The 27343-nt window shown below is 41.4% G+C and overlaps 1 protein-coding gene across 2 annotated transcripts in view; it reads right to left on the bottom strand.

Annotated features, from left to right (window-relative positions):
• The window catches only part of CAMKMT (calmodulin-lysine N-methyltransferase), a 233931-nt gene that overhangs the window by 189807 nt on the left and 16781 nt on the right, over positions 1-27343 (bottom strand). For both annotated transcript variants that reach the window (XM_080998182.1, XM_080998183.1), the window contains exon 3: positions 25285-25349. In XM_080998182.1, coding sequence (XP_080854308.1) covers positions 25285-25349 — 65 coding nt within the window. The remainder of the gene's footprint in view (positions 1-25284; positions 25350-27343) is intronic.

Below are 27343 nucleotides of genomic sequence, written 5' to 3'. Positions count from 1 at the left end.
CTAATACTATATAGAACTCTGCAAAACTCCTGCTAGAGGACCAAACTGGGATCAAAGATTTGCAATCACTGACCATAATCCAGATATTTTAAACTTACAGGTGAAAAACCTTTATGTCTTTTAACTTGCATGGCATCACCCCATTTCCAGTAGTAATAATAACACTTAGCACAGAATTCATCATTTTAGTAATCCTTACAATAAGGAAGACCACTGCAATCGCCTTACCGAAGTTAAGCTCCTAGTGAGTTCTGAGCACATAGGAAATTTGAACTCCTCGCAGCCCATACTATTAGCCTTTATACTACACCAGTTCTCCGTAGTGGTACTGTCAAACAATATTGCATCCGGAGGTCTGATAATTTGGAGTTTGGGGATACACACAACACAATTTATGTTCTTCACTCTCTCGTAATGTATTCCATTTCTATTTCAATAAGGCACATGTGTGAAGATAGAAGATAAAGATAAATGTATTCCCGCACATTTTAAAGTTGTAGCATAAAGCAGCTTCAAATTATGCATCCACGCCACTTACATTATTTGTGTGTTCTTATATAAACATTGTTGAACTTGATACCAAATAGAAAAATTGAAAGATTTTACAAATATGTTCATTCAACGTGAAAAGTAAGCGGCAGAAATTTAGTTCATATTGGCTGTCCTTGATCTGTGCTTAAAAGATACACTGCTTATTCTACATTATATTGCCATCTCTAACAATGCCATATACTAGGGCTACACTATCATACAATTCTGAGGTGACCTTAAGCAGCATTAAAAGAAATTGGCCTTCTACATTTATGAAAATATAACCAATCCACATCTTACATTTTCCCCTCTTTTATATATCTTAGTTGAATTGTATTATATCTTCAAAGAGATGTCTCTAATTGAAATACATGAAACATAGCAAGCATATGAAACAATGCAGTCTTCATATTCTGCAATCACTGACTAGCTCATTAATTAATGGTGAAGTCAAAGAGCCACTTCAGATGTGGTATGTTTCTTACACACATAGTTCTTCCATATGGGGGGAACTGTCACAATTCAAGTGACCTTAAACGGCACTTTGAACAATATTGTTCTCTAAAGGCAGGTATGCTATTTCTATGGTAACGAGAATACCTTGCACTCCACTGAGTAGGATGTTGGTCAATGAGTGTTGAAGACAAAGTTATTTGAGGGATAGGCAGTACACAGACTTAGAATGGGACAAACCTTTAACAAAGGCAGCTAGATAGTTGTCATGTGGGGGGTGGAAAAACTATGAGTGACTTACCAGTAAAAGAAGCGCAATTTATTCATTTATTATTATTATTATTATTATTATTATTATTCCCCACCATAGTAGAAGCCCAAACTTAAATTGGACTACCAAATCAAGCTATCCTTTCACGTCCCTGTAACTTGTTACAAAGGGAAACACATGATGTCACATCGTCAAATTGGATTTCCCCCCAACCACACCCACTCCATACATTTCCATTACAATGGTACCTCTGGTTACGAACTTAATTCGTTCTGGAGGTCCGTTCTTAAGTTGAAACCCTTCTTATCCTGAGGCGCGCTTTCGCTAATGGGGACTCCCACTGTCCGTGTGCCTCCGCCACGCGATTTCCGTTCGCATCCTGGGGCAAAGTTCGCAAGCAGGAGCAGCTACTTCCGGGTTAGCGGAGCTCATAACCTGAAGCGTTCATAACTAGAAGCGTTCGTAACCAGAGGTACCACTGTACTGAGCAGGATGGGGATCTGACATGAAATTGCTATTTTCAGCAGCCACCCCACATTACTGGATAATATCTAATTCCTGAGTCTGCCGTGAGCAGGACAGATGACTAAGATACCTACAAAAACTTCACAAGTACATAAGTGTCTGGTTAAATGGTCACACACAAGAACTTCTAAAATGTAAAACTGCTTTGAGTTTGTGGGTGCCAGACACCCATAATTCCTGGATTTAGTAAGTGTTAGGATCATTGCTTAGAAGGTTAAACTGGAAATTAGACTCTTAATAGTTGGACTCAGCTTCTCATGTTCAGGAGATCAGCCTGAGAGGTGGGCCATTAACAGAGAACAAAGACAGGGAAATTAGCAAAAGCAAAGACTCTGTGCCAGCCACCCAATGGGTGCAGCCCCTCCCTGAGCTCTGAGATAGTTAGCAGAGATGAAGCAGAGTGGAGAGTTTAGGATTGTAGCTGGGGATGATGTGGGCTGGAGAAAAACAGTTTCAGTCTGTAAAATGCAGCAAGCTGGAGAGAGGCCAAGCCAGGGCTGGTGTCTTTTGGAATCCCAAACTACTGTGACTATTAGAGAAGCAACAACCTCTTGGGGAGCCAATGCTGTGAGCACCTCCATCATAGGCTCAGGTTGCTAATAATAATAATAATAATAATAATAATAATAATAATAATATATGCGTAAATAAACCATATATCATAAGGACACCACAGTCTCTGCTATGCCACATTTCCAAAGGAAACACTAACCCTGGGTAAGCACTTGAACCCCTGGAATCTCGCACCACTCAGAGACTGGGGTGGAATTTTGTTTATTTATGTTTGTGTGAGCAGAGAAGTATATAAATGTTGAATGTATAAAGATTGCAACAAGGAAAAATTTCTGAGCAAAAAGAAACAAAAATACATGTCAACATCTGAGGGATAGCCTTACTTTGCCTCAGCTTTCCTGTTCTCATTTCTGGAGGCTTCACCAACTGAAGTACAGTAGATAGCAACCATGAATAGGACCCTCTTAGTGGTGACACCGTGACTGTGAAATGATCTCGCTAAGTTTGCAAGGTGCCACACACAGTAGTTATCACTGGGGGGTTTTCTAGGATTTTAAACCCTGAGCAGATTTGATGCTGCTTTTACCAGTTTTCAATTTTGTTGCTGTATTGTTATCTTTGGTATTCTTATTGTTACATAGATATATTCGATGTAAGATCCCTTGGTAATTTTTATTTGAAAGGTTGGGTATACATTTCTAAGGAGGAAGAAGAAGAAGAAGAAGAAGAAGATAAATCAAAGTCCAGTAGCTGATTTTTGAAAACAGATGCTAGGTTTCTTATGCCTGGAAGCCACATCCTCTGACCTTCTGGTTTTTTTTCTTTCTGGTATTCACATACACACATTTTCCTTCTTTGAATTTAATCTGGGCCACTGCAGACATAACATTAACCCCAACTAAGGGATCAAGGATGGGTGAGAATTTGAGTGCTGACTTCCCCAGACACTTCCCTCACCTGTTGAAATCCCTGCCATTCCATCCCCCTTTAGAGTGGAACATGTTTAATCTGACCACTGTTAATCTTGTTTAAAATGAACCCAGGGACGTTCCTATCTATATTAGAACCCTGAATAAATCCCAGGAGCGGAAGGGGACTTCGTAACAATAGAGTATTTTTGTGGCTCATACCCTTAATTAGACTTCTGTCTAATTTGGATGTAAAATTCCCATATGAGAACACAGTAAGAATATTCTCTTAAACATTTCCAGATTCTTCATTTCTGTTAACTACAAATTCATTACTATGGTTAAGACATATTGTCAAAAATAATGGCTTTTGTCTGTGACAAATGTCAACTGCACACACACACACACTTTAACTGCATCTCTGGTACAATTTTCAATTCTCCAGTGCTGTTATCTCTAGGATGTATTCACACTAAGCGATCACAGTAAAACAAATAGAAGTGTTTAGTTCCAAGCCTCCAACAAGAAACATTTAGCAGATGTTAATTAACCCCGCAGAGAAGAAGCAGGATTTGAAGTTAGTCCAAACAATGTCCTAGCTTAACTCTGAGGACTTACAAAATGAGCTATCAGGACCTATTAGTGCATGGTAATGGATTAGGCACTTGAAGAAGTGACCCTCAACTCTTTATTCTGACCCAGGTTTCACAAATGGGGCACAAGATTGACCCTCACACAATATAATCAGCAAAAGATCTAAAAAATGTATCTCCCTGTTATGTGAAACCACAGCCGTAGTTACTCAGGCATGCTCGCTAAAAATAAGTGAAGGCCCGTTCAAGCATCACATCAGGGTTAAAGGTGGCTCTGTAAAGCCTTTAAAAACTTCAACCTTAGACCCATATTACCATTTATCTTACACTAATATTACATCAAAATACAATTCTCATTACAGTACTAGTGCAACCTTCTCAAACAGAGCAAGGCTATATAACTCTCTTCTACACAAAACGGCACCTGAACTATTGGGACAATCTCAATGGGCATTTGTTAACTTTTAGCACTATTATATATTATATGTATCAGGTAATACAGTGGTACCTTGGGTTACATACGCTTCAGATTACATACGCTTCAGGTTACAGACTTCGCTAACCCAGAAATATTACCTTGGGCTAAGAACTTTGCTTCAGGATGAGAACAGAAATTGTGCAGCAGCGGCAGCAGGAAACCGAATTAGCTAAAGTGGTGCTTCAGGTTAAGAACAGCTTCAGGTTAAGAACGGACCTCTGCAACGAATTAAGTGCTTAACCCGAGGTACCACTGTACTATAGTGCTATTTCACATATCGGTACATTTTAGAATTGTTGTTGGCATCCATCTGCCTCGGGAGACAATGGAGTGCACCTCTGGGGGTGAAGTCAAATGGCTGCATTAGCAGCATCAAAGTGACCTTCCTGGACTGCAAGCCTAGGCAGTATGTATAGAGGTCCTGGTCTGCCCAGCAACAAGACCTCCCTCTTGGCCTCACTGATGTGGTCCAAAGGAAAGCAGAGCAATACGTTTGGCACCAGCTTGACTTTAGGAATTGCCAGAAGGAGGCATACAAGACACCATCCAACCATCTTGGGGTCTCCGCTCTGGATTTGTGTATGGTTTACTCTTTGGCCTTTTCTTCCCCCAAAAAATATCCCACAACGCACTAGAGGTTTAGGATCAGAGTTTTCCTCCTTGTAAATGGGCTACATTTCCAGGTTGACAAGCCCGCTCTGCCCTCTTCCCTCTACAGCAACGGTCGGCAAAGTTTTTGTGGCTTGGGTGGGTTCATAGTCCTGCAGACGCCACAGTGGGCCAGAGTGTGCATGCATGCATGCGCAAACGCTATTTCCAGTGCTCCTTCTGGTGTGGAGGAGGTGTGCGCAGCTTCTCATTGGCTGCAGGAGCTTCCTGCAGCCAATGGGAAGCCAGCCAGCATCGCAGAAGGCGGTCCCTGCTCTGCTCCGTGCCGGTTTAGCGTGGCGCACGGGAGCCAACCGAGTGGGCAGCGGGGGTCCCTGAGCGGGCGGCTCCATGAGCCGGTTAAACTACAGCATGTGCAGAAACCACCTTCTTGGCCATTGGACCCTCTATTGGTCTTGTCTGCTCAGTCCACCAGAGCCTGTTTTCACATGCAGGAGGAAGTCCTTAACTCACTGAGGGTTTGAGACCCATTGGCTACCCACACCTGGTTTAGTCAGCCAGTTGAAGCCATTTCCTGGCTGGGGAGAACTGAATGAAGGCTGTGGTCCAAAGGTGGACAAACTACCGAAGAGCCAGCGTGGTGTAGTGGTTAAGAGCAGTTGACTCGTAATCTGGTGAACCAGGTTCGATTCCCTGCTCTTCTACATGCAGCTGCTGGGTGACCTTGGGCTAGTCACACTTCTCTGAAGTCTCTCAGTCCCACTCATCTCACAGAGTGTTTGTTGTAGGGGAAGAAGGGAAAGGAGATTGTTAGCTGCTTTGAGACTCCTTAGGGTAGTGATAAAGCAGGATATCAAATCCAAACTCTTCTTCTTTTACCTCTGAAGGAGCAAGACATGTCCCCCACCAGAGGTGCTACTAGGGATACCCCTCTGTATCCTTACGAGACACACACAAAAACCTGTTGATTGGTATTTGTAGAAGCAGTGCTTGTTGAAAGGAAGGCTTTTGCTCTTGCCAGGACTAATTAATGAACAAATGGAGGTTTATGCTTGTGTTACGGTGGCAAACAGATCAGGTGCTGAGTAAGGTATTTGAATACATCCAGATCTCTAGCTCTAGGGGGTAGAGTGGGTGGATGTTTGCTGGGAGGGAGGTGAGGATCCACTCTGCTCCAGGCGATTGTCATCAAACTAAGACTCTGCAATTATCTGCTTTTCCATCATATATATAGGGAGAAGCCGGGTTGCAAGTGTGACGCTACTTAGTCACACTTGGAGTTGATTTTTGGAGCTCCCTGCTTGCTCTGCTAACAGCAAGTTGCTTAGGACAGACCCAGGCCATCAAGACTGCGTTCCCACAGCTGCCACCCACTACAGACCACCATTGGCAGCAACAGCAGCAAATATCTTCTATGTTTACTCCTTTTTTTATCTCGCTACTTATGCTGTTTTAAATGTGCATTCTATATTTGACCTCCTTCAGTAATGCCTTTGAATCTTTAAAATAATGAAGATGAGATCTTTTAAAATAATAATGATTTCTTTAAAACAATATTTTCATATCCTGTTAATTATGCTACTTTGAATGTATATTTTATATTTTATTCTTCTTCTGTAATATTTCATTTTGGAATGTTTTATCTGAGGTTTAAATGTGGGTTGTAAATCGCTTTGAGGTTTTTTTCTCTTAAAAGTATAAAGTAAAGGTAAAGGGGCCCCTGACCATTAGGTCCAGTCATGGCAGACTCTGGGGCTGCGGCGCTCATCTCACTTTATTGGCCGAGGGAGCCAGCGTACAGCTTCCAGGTCATGTGGCTGGCATGACTAAGCCGCTTCTGGTGAACCAGAGCCGCGCACGGAAACGCCGTTTACCTTCCCGCCAGAGCGGTACCTATTTATCTACTTGCACTTTGATGTGCTTTCGAACTGCTAGGTTGGCAGGAGCAGGGACCGAGCAATGGGAGCTCACCCCATTGCTGGGATTCGAACCGCCGACCTTCTGATCGGCAAGTCCTAGGCTCTGTGGTTTAACCCACAGCGCCACCCGCGTCCAAAAAAGTATAAAGAGGTATACAAATGAAACAGATAATAGTTCCTTCCAGCCACATGCCCTATTAATTCATTCATTAATATCAATTCATTATTTATCCATGGGTGATAACACTATCAATGGCTGCTAGCCATGATGGCTATGCTCTGCCTCCATGGACAGAGTAAGTGATGCTTCTGAATATCAGTTGCTGGAAACCACAGGCAGGGAAAATGCTTTGGGGCTCAGGTCCTATTTGTGGGATGCTGGACTTGATACAGTGGCAGACCCTGGCTTCTCAAATTTCAGCAGCATCCTGTGTGGTGCCAAAATTTGCTGCCTCTCGCACTCCATTCTAAATAATAGCTGCACGCTCTACGCCCAGCGCAACCAAACTCGTTGCACTCCCCCAAATCTGCCTCTGCTTAATAGCTTGTTTGCTTGATCCAGCAGGCTCTTCTTATGTTCTTAATGAGGACAGCCAGTGCATGCCATGATTTGCTTCCTTTGTTGTGCTTGTTACAGCCTCAACCTTGCAGGACAATCACAGGTAGAATGATGCTAAAGGACTAAGGCATATGCTCAAGCGCTTGATTAACACTGCAATAACCAAATAGCATAGGAATGGCATAAAACCATGCTACGTCAAGTTGTGCTTCTCCTCCTCTCTGCCCTCTCTTGACCCTCTCTGCCAAAAGGCACATTTTAAAAAAAAGGTGTGAGATAAAAAGCACTGGGGAACCTTGCAGCATCTTACTTTTTTATTCCATTATCATTTCACTCCAACCTTTCCATTTTTCACTATACCCATGCATACCTGACAACTAAAGATCACACTCAATGCACCTGATGAAGTAGGCTCTAGTCCATGAAAGCAAATGCCAAAATATTATGTGTTGGCGTTTTTCTAAGTAGCCACAAGGCACTTTGTTCTTTTTGCTGCAACAGACTAACTCGGCTACCCCTCTGACAATCTGCAATGCAGTAGCGCTTGCAAATGCTGCTGGGGCACAATGCCTGGGATCAGCTGGCAGCACAGAGCCAACACCACAGGCCATTGTGATGTCATGCAGCAGCAGCCCTTTGCATCCACATTTTAGACATGGAACGAAAGGTAAGAGGGGAAGATAGCACTTGAATAACCAGTGGTGGATGGATGTTTAAAAACAAGAAATCAGATACGTACATCAAGCTTTTTAAAAAATAATACTAATAATAATCCAGTACGTATGTGGCTCAGGAAGGATGGCATGCTTTCACTATCCAAATATCTCTGCCTCCACTCCTTCAAGGAGGAGTGAAGCAGCGATTTTGTCCACTTCCCCCTCATGGGCCACTAAAATATATGTGAAGGTTAGCAAGTTGCTTAACCCATACCAGCTGGGATGAATTACTTCTGTACAATCTCAATATGCCGTCATTAAAAGAGCAATTGTGTTTTCAGTGTCTCTGGTGTTTAATATTAGGGGACCAATTACTGCCTCTCTTTTGGAAACTCCTGAACCTGCGTGGTTTTTTAAAAGAAGGTTAACAGGCAAAAATATTCTAGTCACTGTTTTAAATTTCAGAAGGCACGTATCAGCAAAATGCATCTGTTTATTTAGCAAACCTTAAGCTTTAACTGTGTAATCAGAAATTCAAATACAGAAATACGGCTACCTACACATCTCAATCTTGTCACTAAGTACAATAAATGACTTTGGGTTACGAGATATATGTTGCTTTTGCAAGAGATTTGAAGGAGAGGGGATCATTTGTCTCAGTGTCTTGCTTCTGAAGGTCCTGGGGTTTATGAGACCCTAAAAATCATCCTGTTCCAAGAATTTCTAAGCAATACACTAAAATGAACACAGAACTTTGTCTCCAACACCATCAGATAGTCCCAATGGCAATTATGAGGTGATAATAGCTGTGAGCAGGGATAGGCAATCTGGGCAGTGCACATTGTGGGGTGTGAAACACAGAGCAGTCAAATACAACATTCCTAGAGTGGACATAAAAAGGGGGTGTCTGGACCAGCCAGTCGGAACTTCCTGTTTCCTCCTGGGCTGGGACAAACTTCCTCTACATGTGACCAGAGGTGGGTGTCACCCCACCTGGGCAGGTAACAAAATAGCACAGGGGAGACAGCCATCTCTCTCTCTCGGACTCAATTCCTCGAAGAAGCAACATCTCCTTAGCCTGAGATGCTCTCTTGGCTTCCAGCCAAGAGAGGACAAAGGAACTATCACCTTATGGGATAGATTCCAGGTGTATATATCTTGTAACTTAAGTCTGCCTTCTGGGACCCATCTGTGAACAGAATGTATGTGAGTAAACTATTTTATAGATTTATATAAGGCAGTGTTGTCTCTATTCATTTAAGAGGGAATAAAGGGGATTTACCAGGAAACTTATTTTAGAGGCTTATGCAAGCCTGGCAAAGACGTTATCCGCTGTGAAAGTTTAAAAAGGGGAATGTTACTCTGCTAAATTGTAGAACACAAGTTGGGAAGGATATAATTAAACAATATATCGTCTCCTGCCTCCCTCAACATTCCCACACACATCAATGGAAGGTCCTTAAATCTGGAACTCTACGATTACTGAACCAGAAGTGGTTGGTTTGGCAGCATAGCTGGAATACTGTTGCTTTCCCAGCTTCCAAACACAGAGTGCCACTAGCACTTACCGGAGGAAGAAGGGTGTGGTATGGGGAACTCTGAGCTGTGCAGGCACATAACTGCAAGAGTGGAAGATTGGCTCAACCATACCACAATGCACCAAGTTCCTGTGCCTTCCTCCTCCAGTAACCACCAGTGCAGTGGCATGTTGTGTTTGAAACCCAGGACAGCAGCAGTTCCCCTCCTGTACCACTACACCAGCTGCTACTGCACCAACCAGAGATTAATAGATCCTGATGACAGGAATGGACTTGGAGCAAAAGGCCAGAGGCAGAACACAAGATCCTCCTAAGGGTTTGGGCATCATGCTGATTACAGGAAGAGGCAGAAATGTGGGGTGGCGAAGTTCCAGGTTACTGAGAACTCTTAAGGGATTTTTTTCTCCAAAGCCCCTAAGGGTGTGGTAGGGAAGAGCTCAATGGTATCAAATGATATTAAAGGGAAACCAGCAAAACATGAGAAGAGAAGACTCCTTGGAAAAGACCCTGATGTTGGGAAAGATGGAGGGCACAAGGAGAAGGGGACGACAGAGGATGAGATGGTTGGATAGTGTTCTCAAAGCTACCAGCCTGAGTTTGACCAAACTGTGGGAGGCAGTGGAAGACAGGAGTGCCTGGCGTGCTCTGGTCCATGGGGTCACGAAGAGTCAGACACGACTAGACAGCTAAACAACAACAACAGCAAAAAGAATTGTCTGAAACCCCCCCCCCAAGTTTTCCTCAGTCCCTTGTAAAGCCTTAGGAAGGCACTGAAACAAAAACAACAGTTTAGCATTTTTCAATAGTTTCGAAACTATATGCACCGCATTTATGAGCTGCATTGTGCAAACTTCATCTTTTATTTTTAAGCTACATTGAATGCATTTGCATTACTCAGTATAAAACCGTCTGGTGATTAATGCACTGTCAGCAGGGGAAACCGTTAAGCATACTTTAATATGCCCAATTTGCACAGGAATCACTAGACCTAATGGTCAGTCATTTCAGAAGATGGTTGTACAGAAACAATAAAAGATTGTGCTCAGTGAGTGTGGTATAAGCAGGAACAAATGAATATTGTAAATACCACAGTGACAGCTTGTAGGGTTAGGTGTCTAAAACATGGGATGTAGATGCTGGAAAGGTATGTTGTTGCTCAAAACCCTGCTTGGTCGTGAAGCTCTAAGAATATACAGATTATAACATGCCCTAAGCCTTTACGAGAGGTGAGGAAAATCTAATTAAATGGGATTCACAGTTGTAGGCTTGGTTCAGGCAGGGTTGGAGCACTGAATATCTGCAATCCCTTTCTGCAGGAGGCTACCACTAGCTTTAGTAAGTAGTGTCATCAAGCAACACTGAACCAGGAGTACTTTTTACCCTGATTGGAGAGTCTGGTAAGATCTTGGTTCCTGTAGAGTATTTGTGCGGTGCTCAGTTTGTTTGTGAAATTGGAAACATTTTGCGATGTATGCTTCACATGATTCCAATTACACTCTGGTCCATCAAGGAGTCCCCCAGGATACTGTTGGGCTCATGATTTCAAGGATTCTTTCTGCTTCCTGTAGGCACTTCAGTCTGAGCCATCAAAGCAGTGCAGCTTTTATTTGAGGACAGAGGAGCACAACAGTTATAGCAGTTTGATTTGATAAATGCTTAGCTTCTCTAGTTCTCGACAAAGTAGTTGTTAACGTTTGCCAGTTAAGGCACAAAATCCATTTTCCAGACCCAGTAGATTGATTTTTCTCCATTGGTGTTATTTTATGGAGTTCTTGCGACACACGACAACAAAGCGAGCTTCACTCCAGTAAATATGCAAACTGAATTTAGCGGGTGGAGGGAGAAGAGAAAGAAAATAACAATTTGGCTAACCAGAATCAGCATAAAGAATCAACCAAACCTCTCCACGCATGCACATGTGTACACACAGGCATATCCTGTGAATATGAGCTAGTCAGACATGTGCGAACCATTTTGTGTACGTGCCTTGACAGGGAATGACTAGTCCCTTCAGTTAATTTGCACACATGGAACTGTAATGCATAGCAATCCTACAGGTATGCAACATATACATTTCTGCACATTTCTGTGTCGGTTTGTAATTACTCTTGATAAACCAATTACCTACAGCCAAGTTAGAGATTGCATGTTAGCTGCACAGTACATGACTCAAAATGAGTTACAAACTTGCTGCTCAAACCTTTCCAGATCCAACAGTGACTGGAAACCTCCACTTGGTTACCACAGACAACAAAAATGAAATATTCTCCCCACACTCCTAGAAATCCCACCATATACTTCAAAATGGGAGCCTTCCAGGAAAATTGATGAGAGTTTCAGGAAAGATGACAATTCTTATTATCTGATCACAGAAAACAACCTTCAGTACAGCACAGTATCTGCACCAAAACTTCCAATTTGACACAGGAGACTTTATTGGTAGACCCTGTAAAATTTACTTAGTTGCTATATTTAGATACCATCTTTCTGTCAATGGGTTCAGGTGGAGTCCAAAAGAAAATGATGGTTTAAAATACAACAAATAATGCCACAAAAAGGAAAGGGGAAGGGAATGGAAGAAGAAAAATAATATGCAGGTTCCACCTCTTAAATACAGGTTATATCATGCCAGGGGGAATTGCCAGTAGGGGAGAAGCCAAAAGACAGTTGATCCAAACCAGGCCAATGCAGAAGAACAAATGGATCACGTCTCTACGCCTATCTTTCCAATTTGGTATTTCAGCGCAGGGCAGGAAAATGACAGATTCTCTCTTCAAGTTGTCCACTAAACATAGGAAGCTGCCTTATACTGAGCCAGACCACATACCTCAGCATTGCCTAAGCTGAATGAAAGTGGCTCTCCCACACCCACTTGCAGATGCCAGGGATCACTACTGAGTGATAGGCATTCTTCCAAACAAGGTTGTCCTGAATAGGCATAAGAACATTTCTTGTTTTGCATACAAAGTCTTGGATCCTGCCAATTCAAATGTCCCCTGCCCCATTGCAACCGAGAAAATTAAGGTAGTGTTTTTTATCAAGCAGAAATGGAGAAAAAGCCAGTGTCTATTCCTCAAACCTGTTCTCAATTCTTCGTCCCCAGATTTCCCAAATCTAAGCTTCTTCTGAGTTTTGACCAGAGTAAAGTGTGCTATGGTGGTTAGAGTGTCAGGCTAGGCTAGTCAAAATCCTCATTTGGCTATTGAAATTACTGTGTGACTTTGGGCCAGTCATTATCTCTCATTTTAACCCCTCACTGGATTTCTCTAAGAATAAAATGGAATAAGGGAGAATGGTTTATGCCACCTTATGCGCCTTAAAGGAAAAGTGGAGTATAAAAGGATATAAACATTACAAAATAAATATAACTAATACAGAATATAAATATATATGTAATACAAGAAAAATTATTGGGGCACATGCAGTAGCCATAGACAAATAAAGGTGTATTTTTGGCTATATCTTCATAAAATGTCATTTTATAAGCATTGTTACTTGCTCCAAAACTTTAGCAATGGTGTGAGCGAAATAAACTAAACAGATATGAAATAGTTGTTTTTACTTATAAAGGAGAATGAGGACAAATTATTGATATGTCTGAATTCTAGCCTTCTTACACAAAAGCAATACAAAAAGCATGGCACATCTCTAAAGCTTTCCTATGGGCAGTACGTAATGGCGAAGGGAGAAAAACTTATTTTAGGGAGGAAAATCCCTGCTTTCATGCTTAAGAACTGGCATGTCCCCACCTTTCCAAAACCTGAGGAAATCATTCATGGAGTCAGTTTTATCAAAAACTCACAGGGAGGTTAAACAGTGGGTGGCATTTTCTTTCACCAATTCCAAACATTTAACTTCTCTCATACGAATAGGTTCAAAACTGCTGAACGTAGTTAATTATTTTATTTTTCTGAAGCTATGCCTTACTAATTCACTATTCACAAAGTTTACACTATCAAAAGAATATAGCTTAATCAGCATTATGTGCCTACTAAACAGACATTTGTACTTTTAATCCATTTTAATCTCAACTAAAAAGGTAGGGGAATTTCCAAACATTTATATTAAACACATTGCTAATTAAAAGGATATTTTTCCACTCTTCTGATCAGCCTAATGTAAAATGCCAAACCACTTCTTAAAGAGCAATCAGTTTAAAATGAACAAGTCAGCTTTATTTCAAACTTTACCTTACAGATATAGTAAGAAGTCTAACAACATTCACTAAAAGTGGAACAAAAAAAAGTTGTAGAGAAAAAGGGAACTCGGGGGGGGGAGCAATTTTGTTTCTGGAACCTCATCCTGTACATTATCACTGTACTTACTGAACAGATTTTACACAGTATTACTGAATGAATTGTTTCCCATTATACTTTTGCATGCTCTCTGGCTCCCCCTATCAAAGAACTGAAGGAGATCTGTCATCTGTGATTTTTTCTGAGCACACTTTCAGATACAGTATATACCTCAAATATTCAACCATTTCAAAAAACGGCATGGCTGATTTTCACATTGTCTTCAGAAATTATCTACCAACTATAGCAGTGTGTCCAAAAAGCTAAACTGTGAAACAATAAGCCTCTACTCTGAATTCACTAGGTGGTCTTAGGCAAGCTACAATAATATTTCAGCCTCAACCCCACATGCACAATATGGGGTCATAACACTGGTCTGCTTTGCAGTGTTGATACACTATACTATGACATTTTAAGAGAACTAATATTATTTTTGTTGTTATTTATTGTAATGTTTTAAAAAAGGTTTACAATGAAAGACTCCCCTACTTCCCACCAAGATAATGAATTAAATGATTTGAACACTCCAAATTATAAGCCACCCTGAGATCATATGATAAAGAATGGGATAAATGTTTTCTAAGTAAATAATACAACTGCCACCTGTTATTATTAAATTCCAAATCTTAAATGACTTAACACTGGTTTTAAAAAAAATATTTTGAGGCTTTGATTAGTATATGAAAAAGCTGAGCATTTATCTTACTGAATATACAAGATATATTTTTCTATGTACAGAAGAGTTGTATCTGACTAAACCCTACTCAGAGCAGGCCCAATAAAACTAAACCTATTAATCTGAGTAGGACTAACACTGCCTACAACCCAATAGACTTACGTTAGTTAAACCTACTGATTTCAAGGGTCAGCAAACTTTTTCGGCAGGGGGCCAGTCCACTGTCCCTCAGACCTTGTGGGGGGCCGGACAATTTTTTTTTTGGGGGGGGGGAATGAACAAATTCCTATGCCCATCAAATAACCCAGAGATGCATTTTAAATAAAAGCACACATTCTACTCATGTAAAAACATGCTGATTCCTGGACCATCTGCAGGCCAGATTTAGAAGGCGATTGGCCCAGATCCGGCCCCCGGGCCTTAGTTTACCTACCCATGGTCTACCCCAAGTATGACTTAGTCAGATATAACTTTTTTCCAAAACAAGGATAGACATCTTGCATTAGATTACATTGCCAGACTCCCTTCAATCTATTGTTCTCCAACAACGTGCATTAAAAATGCAGCCTTGAAAACTAAGGCTACCTGGAGAGTGGAATGAGAAACTCTGATGAGTCCCAACCCACAATATAAAAAAGGAATATAAAAGAAGAAGGCGCTATCAAGTAATTGGTATAGATGGTAATGTTTTGCCTAGAAAGAGAAGAATGGAGTGTGCCCCACCCCCTCGGAAGCAGGAACAGAAGGAGATTATCAAGTAGCGCTTGCAGAATGTGGATCACTCCCTTGTTACTTCTGCATCTAACTGAGTGACATGTTACATGAAATGCAGGAACAGTGTGTGCCTCTCTTGCTGTTAAAGAATGTCATCCTATCCTTTTCCCTAGGTAGCTTGATGGCATGTCCTTCCAGGCGTGATAGATCAGTAGCTGCCACAATCTCGGTCCACAGAGCAGCTCAGGTATCTCTGAGCCATCCAGGGAGACCTATGAAGAAACCTGTAGGCCTCTAAGCAAAACTTCACATTTTAAATCAGGAGGAAGTGGAGGGGGTTGAGAAGAAGAGAGAAAACACCCTTTAGCCAGTTGAATGATATGGAGGAAGACAGGTGCGAGGAAGAACGGATTCCATGTTGCCAAACACTCCAAGAGAGTTAGTCCGCTATTAAATTTTGAAGGAAAATCTGAATTGAGAAAGCTATTATCATCAAAGAGACAGAATGCATGCGCACACACAAAATGTTTAATGGAGTTAAAAATGGGCTAAAAACAATTTCCCCACAAAAATTCAAACAAATGATTTATTAAGGGTGGCGGGAGAAGGTCAGAATAATGGGGAAGGGTTTAATAAAAATTATTTCATCTCAAAAGAAAATGGGAACCCGTGCTAGTAAATACGGTGTTTTAATGCAGTTCCCCCCTCTTTTAATTGGGCTTAAACCCTGACAGAACACATTAGGAACCAGAGTTAGTAGCAAAAAGAAAGCGAATCAACAGACAATTTATGAGTTAGTAATCTTTTTAAGGAATCTCTTTTCTATCCTTGAGAGAATGTGAACAGAAATTTAACAACCAACAACATGCAGCCAGGCACTCAAGAACCTAACCTGCAAACTCAAGCTATAGCACTAGAGAAATTGGAATACACTCACACAGACTCTGAGCAATAACTGGTTAACACATTGATCCTGAGGCTCTGTGTAGAAGTCTATTTTTTTAATAGATTTAACTTTGATTAAACAATTTATTCCAGGATTATCAAAACAGGTAAAGGATTGTTTGAAATTGTACTCTTGCTTTTTTGTACTACTTTAAAAAAAAAGCACACTTCAAATTACTTGCATGACAATCTCTCCAATTTATCAAATCCGTCTTACAAGCTTAGCATTTATGCAACTGTTCAGCAAATTTTAAAATAATTATCCATATATGAAAGCCAGCCATAAATCACCAGCTAAGATACCAATAGATTCATAAAAGATATAGTCCTTTTCTCAGATGTCACAGACCATTTAGCATCAGAGTCAGCAATAACACTAACACACACACCCCAACACAAAAACATTTAAATACATTTGCAGCTTTTCAGGCTTGATCACCAAAGTCTGCAGCTAATGGTTATTTAACTGCTTCCTTAAAAGAATGCAAGTGTGGACAGTTCTGAAACTGTAGCGCCCCCTGCTGCTGCTTCAATTCCAGAAGAAGTGTGGTGTGTTTTTTCCAGGCGGACACCCACTATTTCTTTTAAAGTTTTGCTTTTCTGCATAACACACAGAAAGATTATAAACCTTGAAATGCTGCACTTCTCACTTACAGAGCCTATGCCTGCAATTCTATTCACATACTGGAGATTTACGTCCAGTATGTGAATTCAATTAGGCCATTTCTAATCATGTTTTTCAGAAGTAAATTCCATTAAGTTAGACTGTTTCTCTATTTAATGCGCTAAGAATTGTGGCCTGTGAGACTTAACATACATGGCTAGGACTGCAGAGCAAATAGGTTTTCACACACTTTTTCAGAGTAAAAGGTATCTAACGCAAATATTTCGTCCTGTCACTTTTACTCAGTGCTTTTTTTCTAAAAAAAAAGTTTAGGGGTACTCTCATTTGGACTCAAGAAAATCACCATTTTATAGTTCAAATTGGGGGGAAAGAAATACAGTAAATGGACAAAAGTACAAAGTTACACAAAATGTTTAGGGATATGCATACCCCTGCCTCCCCCCCCAAAAAAGGCACTGCTTTTACTACTCCCTCACCCTCCGTATCTCTGCATACAAGCCTTAGGTAAAGGTAAAGGGACCCCTGACCATTAGGTCCAGTCGTGAGCGACTCTGGGGTTGCAGTGCTCATCTCGCTTTATTGGCTGAGGGAGCCGGCGTATAGCTTCCGGGTCATGTGGCAGCATGACTAAGCCGCTTCTGGCGAACCAGAGCAGCACATGGAAACGCCGTTTACCTTCCCACCGGAGCGGTACCTATTTACCTTTCCTCTATTATGAAAAAGCAACTCCTTAATTAAAAGAAACAATAGTGTCTCTCTCAATATATACAGTGGTACCTCGGGTTAAGTACTTAATTCATTCCAGAGGTCCGTTCTTAACCTGAAACTGTTCTTAACCTGAAGCACCACTTTAGCTAATGGGGCCTCCTGCTGCTGCCGTGCCGCCGGAGCCCGATTTCTGTTCTCATCCTGAAGCAAAGTTCTTAACCTGAGGTACTATTTCTGGGTTAGCGGAGTCTGTAACCTGAAGCATATGTAACCTGAGGTACCACTGTATACACAGGTTTGCAGACTACCCAATACAACTGCTATCAGCTATTGGGTGTCCCGGTAATACTGTACTGGTATAAGATATTGGGTAAGAGAATGAGGTACAAAATAATGCAGTCTCTGGTTCAAAAGCCATCTCTGCAATGAACTTACTAAGTGCCCTTAGACTTTCCCAGGTTTAGTCCAGCCACCTGCAATTTGGGGGTGATAACAACAACAACAACAACAACAACAACAACAACAACAACAACAACAACACTGGCCTACCTTACAGCTTTGTTGTAAACCATGAGTAGCCACATTGTGCTGTCCAGGTGTGGATCACAATTCCCATCATGGGCGTAGCCAGGTTTTTTGTTAGGGGGGGCAGGGCTTTTGTTAGGGGGGCAGAACCTCAGTTTACTATGTATTTTTATTGATTTTTATTGATGGGGCAGCTGCTCCTCCCTGCCCCCTGTGGCTGCACCCATGATTCCCATCATCCCTGGCCATTGGCTGGTTAGGATAGGTGGGAGTTTACATACAAAACATGTGGAGTGCATCATATTCACTGCCCCCCTTGTAAACGAGATCATACATGCATATAACACTCTAAGCAGATAAATTCTAGATTATATAATATAACCCTTATGCACTGTACATAAAGGTAAAGGTAAAGGGACCCCTGACAGTTAAGTCCAGTCATGGACGACTCTGGGGTTGCGGCGCTCATCTCGCTTTACTGGCTGAAGGAGCTGATGTTTGTCCGCAGACAGTTTTCCCGGGTCATGTGGCCAGCATGACTAAGCCGCTTCTGGCAAAACCAGAGCAGCACACGGAAACGCAGTTTACCTTCCCGCCAGAGCGGTACCTATTTATCTACTTGCACTGGCATGCTTTCGAACTGCTAGGTTTGAACGGGAACTCACCCCGTCGCAGGGAATCAAACCGCCGACCTTCTGATCGGCAAGCCCAAGAGGCTCAGTGGTTTAGACCACAGCGCCACCCATGTCCCAATGCACTGTACATATTACATAGAATTATAAATTATGCTAAAATATAAAACAGAAGCAGAAGCATCCCACCACACACAGCCGTACATGCACACAACAATTTTCGTCATTGTGCGCAGCCTCAAATATTCTGGAAAATGACCATGTACCTATGGATCCTCTTGTTTGTTTTCTCAATTTTATGCCAGTTTTATTACCTGAAAGCAACACAGGGTATTACTGAATATACTTGTGGTTGCTTAACTGGTTTACGTTCATCACTGGATGCATAAGGTGATAATTTTGAAAGAAGATCAGTGGGGGAAAGGTATTTGATACCTTTAATTTTTAAATATGACTCCATAACATAACTCCCCAAATGTATTTTGATTGTATTAATGAAATATGGAGCTCTATAGTTGTAAATATGAAGAACTCTCTGTTGTTTAGTCATGCCAGTTTGGGGGGGGGTGGAAATAAACCCACAGAAAGGTCAGTATTCTTCATATTGTAAACATATTTTCTCACACAGATATGCATTTTACTTGAAGTGTCTGTCATAACTTCTGTAAATGTTGATACTTTTGTCATATTTATTTTTTAAAAGGGTATTTCCTATTTTTCCTGGAACCCTGGTCACATAAGAAAAAAATCTGTTCCTCTTGTTTTCCCCAACCTATCAGCACTTTCAACTGTATTAATCTTGCCAACAGTTTTAATTCTGTACTTGCAAACATACAAACTAAATGTCCTGTCCTGAATAAACAAGAGGATTTCATAAGCTCTTGGGCCACTTGAACACCTGAGCCATTATCAGTTAGAACTACCTTGGGCACATTAACAGCACACTAATGGATTCTACCCTCTCAGAGGACAAGACACACACACACAGACACACACACACTTTATTTACTATAAAAAGCCGCTGGTAATTTGCATATATTAATTCATTTAAGCATGTGCACATTTCAAATTACCCTTTGTTTAGTACTGAAGCTGGGTTTAAAATATATATGTATGAGGAAGCACAGCTGGGAAACACAATGGCAAGGCTAGCTTAAAACTATACAGGTGGCAACCCTACTAAGCTGCGCCCATCAAGCATGAAGATCATCATAAACAATTCTTTCACATGTATTTGATAGGCACGGTACTGGCAGAAACCAACCACATATGCACCAAATTCACCAAACATTAAGTATTAGTGGAAGGTCGGAACTCCATCATTTAGTCCTATCTCACAGAAAGATGGGTCTGCCATACTGTTTAGACACACCATCGCCAGCAGAAATGTTGGCTAGGATCCCTAAACGCACCCAGCTGCTGCAAATTCTCTCCACCAGCTTGCAAGAGCATCAAGAGAATAAAAACATTCAAAACCTTCTTCCTCAAGCTATCAGTATTTCAATAGGAATTTTATTAATAAGCCAGTGTCGTTTTACAAGTGGTTTATGAATGACTAACAATATCTATAGACAACCATCGCAAAATACAATTATAACCTAACAAAACATGGGACTCTAGCAATTACCCTCTTAAGACAATAGCAGTTGACATCTGTTACCTCTAAGCTGTTTATACAGAGCCCTAATATAACCTTTAAAAAATCCATATATATTTTAGCAGAGAATGTATGTGCATGCATAGATGCTAACATGTACATACTTACACTGAGTTTTTCTTCCTGACTTGTAAAGAGCTAGATCACAAGGATAGATCACAGATAGCTTTTAAGTAGGGCAGTAAGAAAACTGAACTGATTACTAACTCCCAAACTCTTTTTTAAAAAGAAAGAATTCTCTGCTCACTACTTTATTTTCCAGCATGCTTTTGTAAAGGGGAAAGCTCAAAAGAACATTTTTACAATTCATACCAAAATTCCAAGGTGCAGGGTTTCACAGGTTTACTGTGAATCAGGATTCAGGAATTACAGGCAATCAGTAAGAATTAGTTCAATTTAATTTTCTATCACGGGTGCACATGTGCACACAGGCACACATCAAGCAGCTACTGATGAATGTTAACACACATTACTTAAATGAAGTTTATTCATGTTTAATATAATGCTGCCAGCTAGTGGCAACATCTCATTTTGAACTAATGTCTACTTTATGCTGCGTGCATTTCTACCATTCTGCTTTGGGAGTTGGACTGGGGATAGGATGCAGGAAAGAAAAACGTTTTGGCATAGTAAAGCCACACTAAAATGACTAAGATGTACCGTAGTTAAGGAACACAGTATTTGTAAATCGATTGACTTGTACTTTGGAATGGAGGGGGGACATGTGCATCTACAGCGTTAGTAAGACAAGGGGTTGTATTCAACCCCACCATTCTGCTTGTGCAACAGAGTTCCACTTGTGCAACAGAACTTCCCTCTCCTCCTCCCCAAGCACCCTCATAATATGCTCTAGAGAGTGGGGTTCCCCCTGGAGCAGACTTTTGGGTGGTGCAGGGAAAAGAGAAGCAGGCTAAGACCTATTGTAGAAGCAGAATACATTGGATGCTACCTGTTAAGTTGTGGGTGAACATATCAGACGACAGCGATTCTCCAAACAGCTCTTGTTTATTCACAGGTCAGAACTGAACTGAAGGGTTCAGCCAGCCTGCTTATATAGAGCTCCAGTACAACGTAACTGTAACAACTTTCTGTAACTCTCCAATCACTGAATGTCACTTTCGATCCCTTATTTGCATATGTGGACCTGAGTGAAAACTATCTACAGTATCCCCTGCTGGCCCAGGGTGAGAACTTCAGTACATAACACTACCCAGTAATATTGTTGCTTTTCTCAAGATATAAACTGCAGGGCAAGGATCCAAAGAATCTCATGCGTGTATCTGAACACCTATCTATTCCCTGTGCAACGGTTCAGCTTTTACAGCCTGACTCTTACAAGGACTCTCTAAATGCAAACCCCAATCAGGGTGGTGGGAGAAGAAGAGTGATTTGATTATTAGTCTGGCCACCACTCTAGGGGGAAAATATTAAATATTAAAAGAGGCAATATAAAAGCATTTCCAAAAATATCAGTCAGAAACTGCCATAAAAATAATATTCTGTGTTTGAATAATACATGTTCAATAATCATAAGGTTTGCCATTTTAATCCATGGTGTTCTCAGCCCCTGCGGTTGTTTTGTTCTCTAGCTTCACACTCTGCTGACATCAGCAATCACACACACACCTTGGGTTCCCTCCCTCAGTCCTGGTATTAGTCCCTTGGCAACATGTAAATCCCATGGAACTCCTTTCTCCTGTAAATTTGTGAATTACTTCTCATACCTGGCAGTACTTCAAGAACACATTTTCTAAGCGCTCTTTGGACTGACTTCATAATAAAGCCTGAGGCACTCAAAAAGGATGAAAGCTTCAAAGTTGAGACTGAATTGCCCTGAACATTTTCCCTACACAATTACCTATCCTTTAGATTTTGTTGTTCTTATTGTTGTTCCGAGGTCAAAAGTTAGTTTGTGAAATTGACATTTTTCTGCTTCTGAAATGTCAGTGTGCGATGAAGTGTAATCTCAGGTTCCTAAGAAACAAAGGGGAGGGGGTTTTGTGTTTTTTTTAGGGGAATCAGGTGTATTTAAGAACAGTTTCATATTACTGCCTATGAAAGTCAATGTTAGCTTTTTTTTACTTTATGATCAACCTATAGAAATATATTTTTATTTTTATATGGGCTGTTTGGTGTTTGTAAACAGAAAAAAGATTATGTAAGTTAAGCACTACTTTGGTATATGAAATTTTATTCTTCAAAATGGTATCTTTACTTCTTTTCATATCCAGATATCATGTTCATTTCCAGTGTCACTACATGTCAGCATTATCTAAGGCTATACCAAAGGACTGGCAACTAAAGGGACCATCATTCTAACCAGATCAAGGGCTCAGAAAGCAGTTTAGGTCATCCATGCCATTATATCCCAGAGATGTGGCACATTTTGCTTTCCCCACCATCAAAATCTGAGGGCTGTATTCAACTAAATCCCATTCAGAGTAGACTCAATGACGTTAATGAACCTAAATTAGTCATCTCCATTAACTTCAGTGGGTTGACTCTGAGTATCACTATCAATGAATGCCACCCTAAGCCACTTATTTGCAGTGATCACAATCTGAAAATCCTGGGTAAACTCAGATTTACAAGGAACAAAATTATGTATTATGTGAAGCATGAATGTTAAAGAAGAATGGTTTCATGCTACTGCCCAGGGAAGAAAATGTTAGCTTTGTCTTTACTTTGAGAGGGTGCAGAGGGTCACCAGCAATAAAAAACTGGTTCAAGAGCACAAAGAATGCTTTTTTGTGATGGTACTCACAAAGTACTCACACAGCACCAACACCTATTTTCATTTTACTGCCCATGGCAGCCGTTTTGTGCTGGCATCCATGGCACTTTTATCAAGATTTGTGTACCAGCACCTCATTTGTTTTAACCAACAAAAGCACTGGGAAGGGCATACTGATGCCTAAGTTGCATACTCAAAGCCAAGAAATCTCAATGCCTATTAAAATATCTTTAAAAGTTCAGCAGGTGGGGGAAAGGGCAGAGAATGAGCCAGGAAAGAAGGCAAGAGAGAAAGAAGTTTGGGCTGGACAATCTGTAGCAGCAAAGAGAAGCAAACCAACAAGGAGGTATGCGGATTGATTATGAGCAGCCCAAAGCTATGACAATTAAATGTGCCATGCACTGAAATCCATGGACTTGGGAGACATTCCAGCTCTTCATAGGACTGGGTTGTGATATATTTTACAACCTGTTCCCATAGCCAACAATATAAAAAAAGGCAAATTCCGGAGTGAGTGAAATGCTGCAGATTATTTACAAGTACAGCAGTCCTTGCTTGGAAGCAAGGTACGCCTGGCAAGGAACAGTCGGATATTCAGTGTACCCCCATTTGTTGCTTATGTGAATAGGCTTTTCGTTCTAGTGAATTAGAGGTTATAAGCAGGGCCGGGTGTACTTGCAACCCAATATCAGCTGTCACTTTCACATCAGTGTCAATGCCACAGTAAAACCACCACAAGGCAGTCAACACAGTTAGAGAAAAAAGCCATGAACATCTAAGTCTATTTCTGCCCTAATTGATGCTACAAAACATTTCCTGAAGGAAACAAAAGGACAAATGGTCTTTCAACTTGAAGGATGAATTGCTGACAGTTGTCTAGATAGAAGAAAGTGCTTCTGTTGCTAACTAGCAGGTAAGAGGTTTTTTACTCTTTCTAAAATGTATTATCCACATAGCAACAGATTCATAACTGTTGCTGTACAGTGGCATACCAACCCTGAGAAGGGAAGAGTTTGCCCCTCCACACCTCACCTTGGGAGAGACTCGAATTGGTCTGTCTTGGGGGACAGCTCACCCAGGCAGGGCTGCCCAATCAGGAGCCAATCTTCTGTCTTCCAAGGTGTGGGGGCAATCATGTAACATGATTAGGAAGGAGACGTGAAATTAAACCAAGCCTAATTTAACATCAGTGGCCTAAAGCACTAAGCCTTGGGCTTTCCAATCAGAAGGTCGGCGGTTCGAATCCCTGCGACAGGGTGAGCTCCCGTTGTTCTGTCCCAGCTCCTGCCAACCTAGCAGTTCAAAAGCACGTCAAAGTGCAAGTAAATAAATAGGTGGGAAGGTAAATGGTGTTTCCATGCGCTGCTCTGGTTTTGCCAGAAGCGGCTTAGTGATGCTGGCCACATGACCTGGAAAAACTGTCTGCGGACAAACGTCGGCTCCCTCAGCCAGTAAAGCAAGATGAGCACCGCAACCCCAGAGTTGTTCGCGACTGGACTTAACTGTCAGGGGTCCTTTAACTTTTTAATTAAACATCATAGATGATACCAACTCCTATTTTCTAGATATGAAATTATAATCAGGTTTAGGGCTTTGAATAATATATATTGCATGCAATGCTTTTTTTCTGGGGGTAAGCATACCCCTAAACATTTTGTGAATCTTTGTACTTTTGTGCATTTACTGTATTTATTTTTCCCAATTTGAATGATAAAATGGTGATTTTCTTGAGTCAAAATGAGAGTACCCCTAAACATTTTTTTTAGGGGGGGAAAGCACTGATCGCATGTCGCAGGAAGCTTACACAACAATCTGAAAGGCCACATGCCAATTTTCATGTATAAAGCCAGGATCACATCTGAGAACAGCTCAGAAACTCAGGGCAACTTTGGAAATATTCACTGATGTCTCATATTGCTGGTGGTGGGGGGGAAAGTGATTTGAGAAGGCTACATAAATGCATGCACAGACATTCCTAGGGGCTGCAGCATAAAAAATGAACCTGAGTAACACAGAAGAGCATGTTATTATTTATACTGCAAAGCACTGTGGTACACCAGTGGCTAAGGGCATCGAATGGAGAATAGCCCACCTCTAATCAAACACATGACAAATATGGCACTGTGATGAGCACTGCAGGCAAATATGCTAGCATAAATGTTTTGCATCCAAGTGTAACTACATCATCGCCATCACCGTAAAGAAACATAAATTACTTACAAACATTTCCTGTGTTGTCAAAACTTGTCAGAACGTCTTCAACATTTAATAGTCCGCTGTTAAATCTAGGGGGAGAAATCATAATAATCAAACAAGCAGAATTATCCTTCAATCCCTGTTTTTTAAAAAAAAAATAAATTTAAAAAATGGTAACATCGCAGGTTTTCACAGCCTACATCCTTCATCAACATCTTTTAAAATGTCTCACCACTAGAGGGAGAAAAAGAAGACATTCAAAACCCTAATATACTGTGTTAAAATTATCACACATTAACAAGAAAAATTTGTGAAAATATGAAGTTTTTATTGTTCAGAATCAGGGGTCAGCAAGGTTTATCTTGCCTGGGCCAGATCAGTCCCGCGGAGATCCCTCCATGGGCCGGATCACGTGTGCGCCCGCAATTTTTGGCATCTGCGCAGAAGCGATTTTTGTCGCCACAGAAGCAAGTCCCCACGCTGCGGTGCACTGTGCCAGTTTAGCGCAGTGCGCGAGCAGGCAACTCAATTCAGGGGCGGCTTGTGGGCCGGTCAAACGACCTCCGTGGAATGCTTCTGGCCCATGGGCCTTAGGTTGCTGATCCCTGTTCAAAATTATAAATTTATTTGTGAGCACACAGAGGAAGATATTGATTCCTAAGCTTGCAAAAACAAGCATGCACTTAATGAGTTACAAAGGGAACCTGCAACAAAATGCTGCAGCGTATCCCTGATGTGCTTGCATTAGGCAAAGCCTGTGGCTGAGGGCTAACTGCTCACTCAACAGTTAGTCCTCAGAGAGCGTAGAGACCTTCTGCTGTAAAGGAGTGGCATCCAAGGGTGTCCTTGTGAAGGGGAACTAATCCTTTTTGACAAGCTAAGGTTCTAGTTTTTTCAGGAGAGATGAAGAAGAAGAGTTTGGATTTGATATCCCGCTTTATCACTACCCGAAGGAGTCTCAAAGCAGCTAACATTCTCCTTTCCCTTCCTTCCTCCCTTCCTTCCCCACAACAAACACTCTGAGAGGTGAGTGGGGCTGAGAGACTTAGAATCATAGAATCATAGAGTTGGAAGAGACCACAAGGGCCATCGAGTCCAACCCCCTGCCAAGCAGGAAACACCATCAGAGCACTCCTGACATATGGTTGTCAAGCCTCTGCTTAAAGACCTCCAAAGAAGGAGACTCCACCACACTCCTTGGCAGCAAATTCCACTGTCGAACAGCTCTTACTGTCAGGAAGTTCTTCCTGATGTTTAGGTGGAATCTTCTTTCTTGTAGTTTGGATCCATTGCTCTGTGTCCGCTTCTCTGGAGCAGCAGAAAACAACCTTTCTCCTTCCTCTATGTGACATCCTTTTATATATTTGAACATGGCTATCATATCACCCCTTAACCTCCTCTTCTCCAGGCTCTCCAGACTTCGGAGAAGTGTGACTAGCCCAAGGTCACCCAGCAGCTGCATGTGGAGGAGTGGAGACGCGAACCCGGTTCCCCAGATTACGAGTCTACCGCTTTTAACCACTACACCACACTGCGTGTACACACAAGGTAGGCCCTATCTCCCAGCTCTCCTGTCACTCATTGAGCCTTTCGCCCCCTCGCTCATGGCTCCCGCTTTCTCCATTCCTTGTAGCTTTCTGCTTCTTCTCCCTCTTGAGTTACCTTTTGTAACTCAACTCAAATAAAATCTAAGATTTCTCAATTGATTTCTATGGACAGCTTTCTCTTCCATCTATGATAAGGTTACCAGATTTTTTTCAACGAATCCGGGGACACTTTTCAACTTCAATGGATTTTGTATGGGGACTGATTTGTAAATCCGGGGACTGTCCCTGGGAAACAGGGACGTCTGGTAACCTTAATCTATGAGGACGTTTAAAAGAGCTTCTCCATTTGAACCAAGAAATGGCATAATCAGATGGCTCATTTTGAGGTTTTAGATCTATGTCTCTTTCTTCAGTTCTCTTTTGTTCAGTTTCTCAGTAATGGGACTCTATGGTTAAATGCTGAATCCTGGTTTCTTCAGTCATTTTATTGAAATTAGGCGCAAAGGAACTCTGTGCACACAGTCCATGCATAGCCT

The sequence above is a fragment of the Podarcis pityusensis genome, assembly GCF_964106645.2.
Source record: "Podarcis pityusensis genome assembly, chromosome: 3".
Lineage (NCBI taxonomy): Eukaryota > Metazoa > Chordata > Lepidosauria > Squamata > Lacertidae > Podarcis > Podarcis pityusensis.
This window is presented reverse-complemented; position numbering and strand designations above follow the sequence as displayed.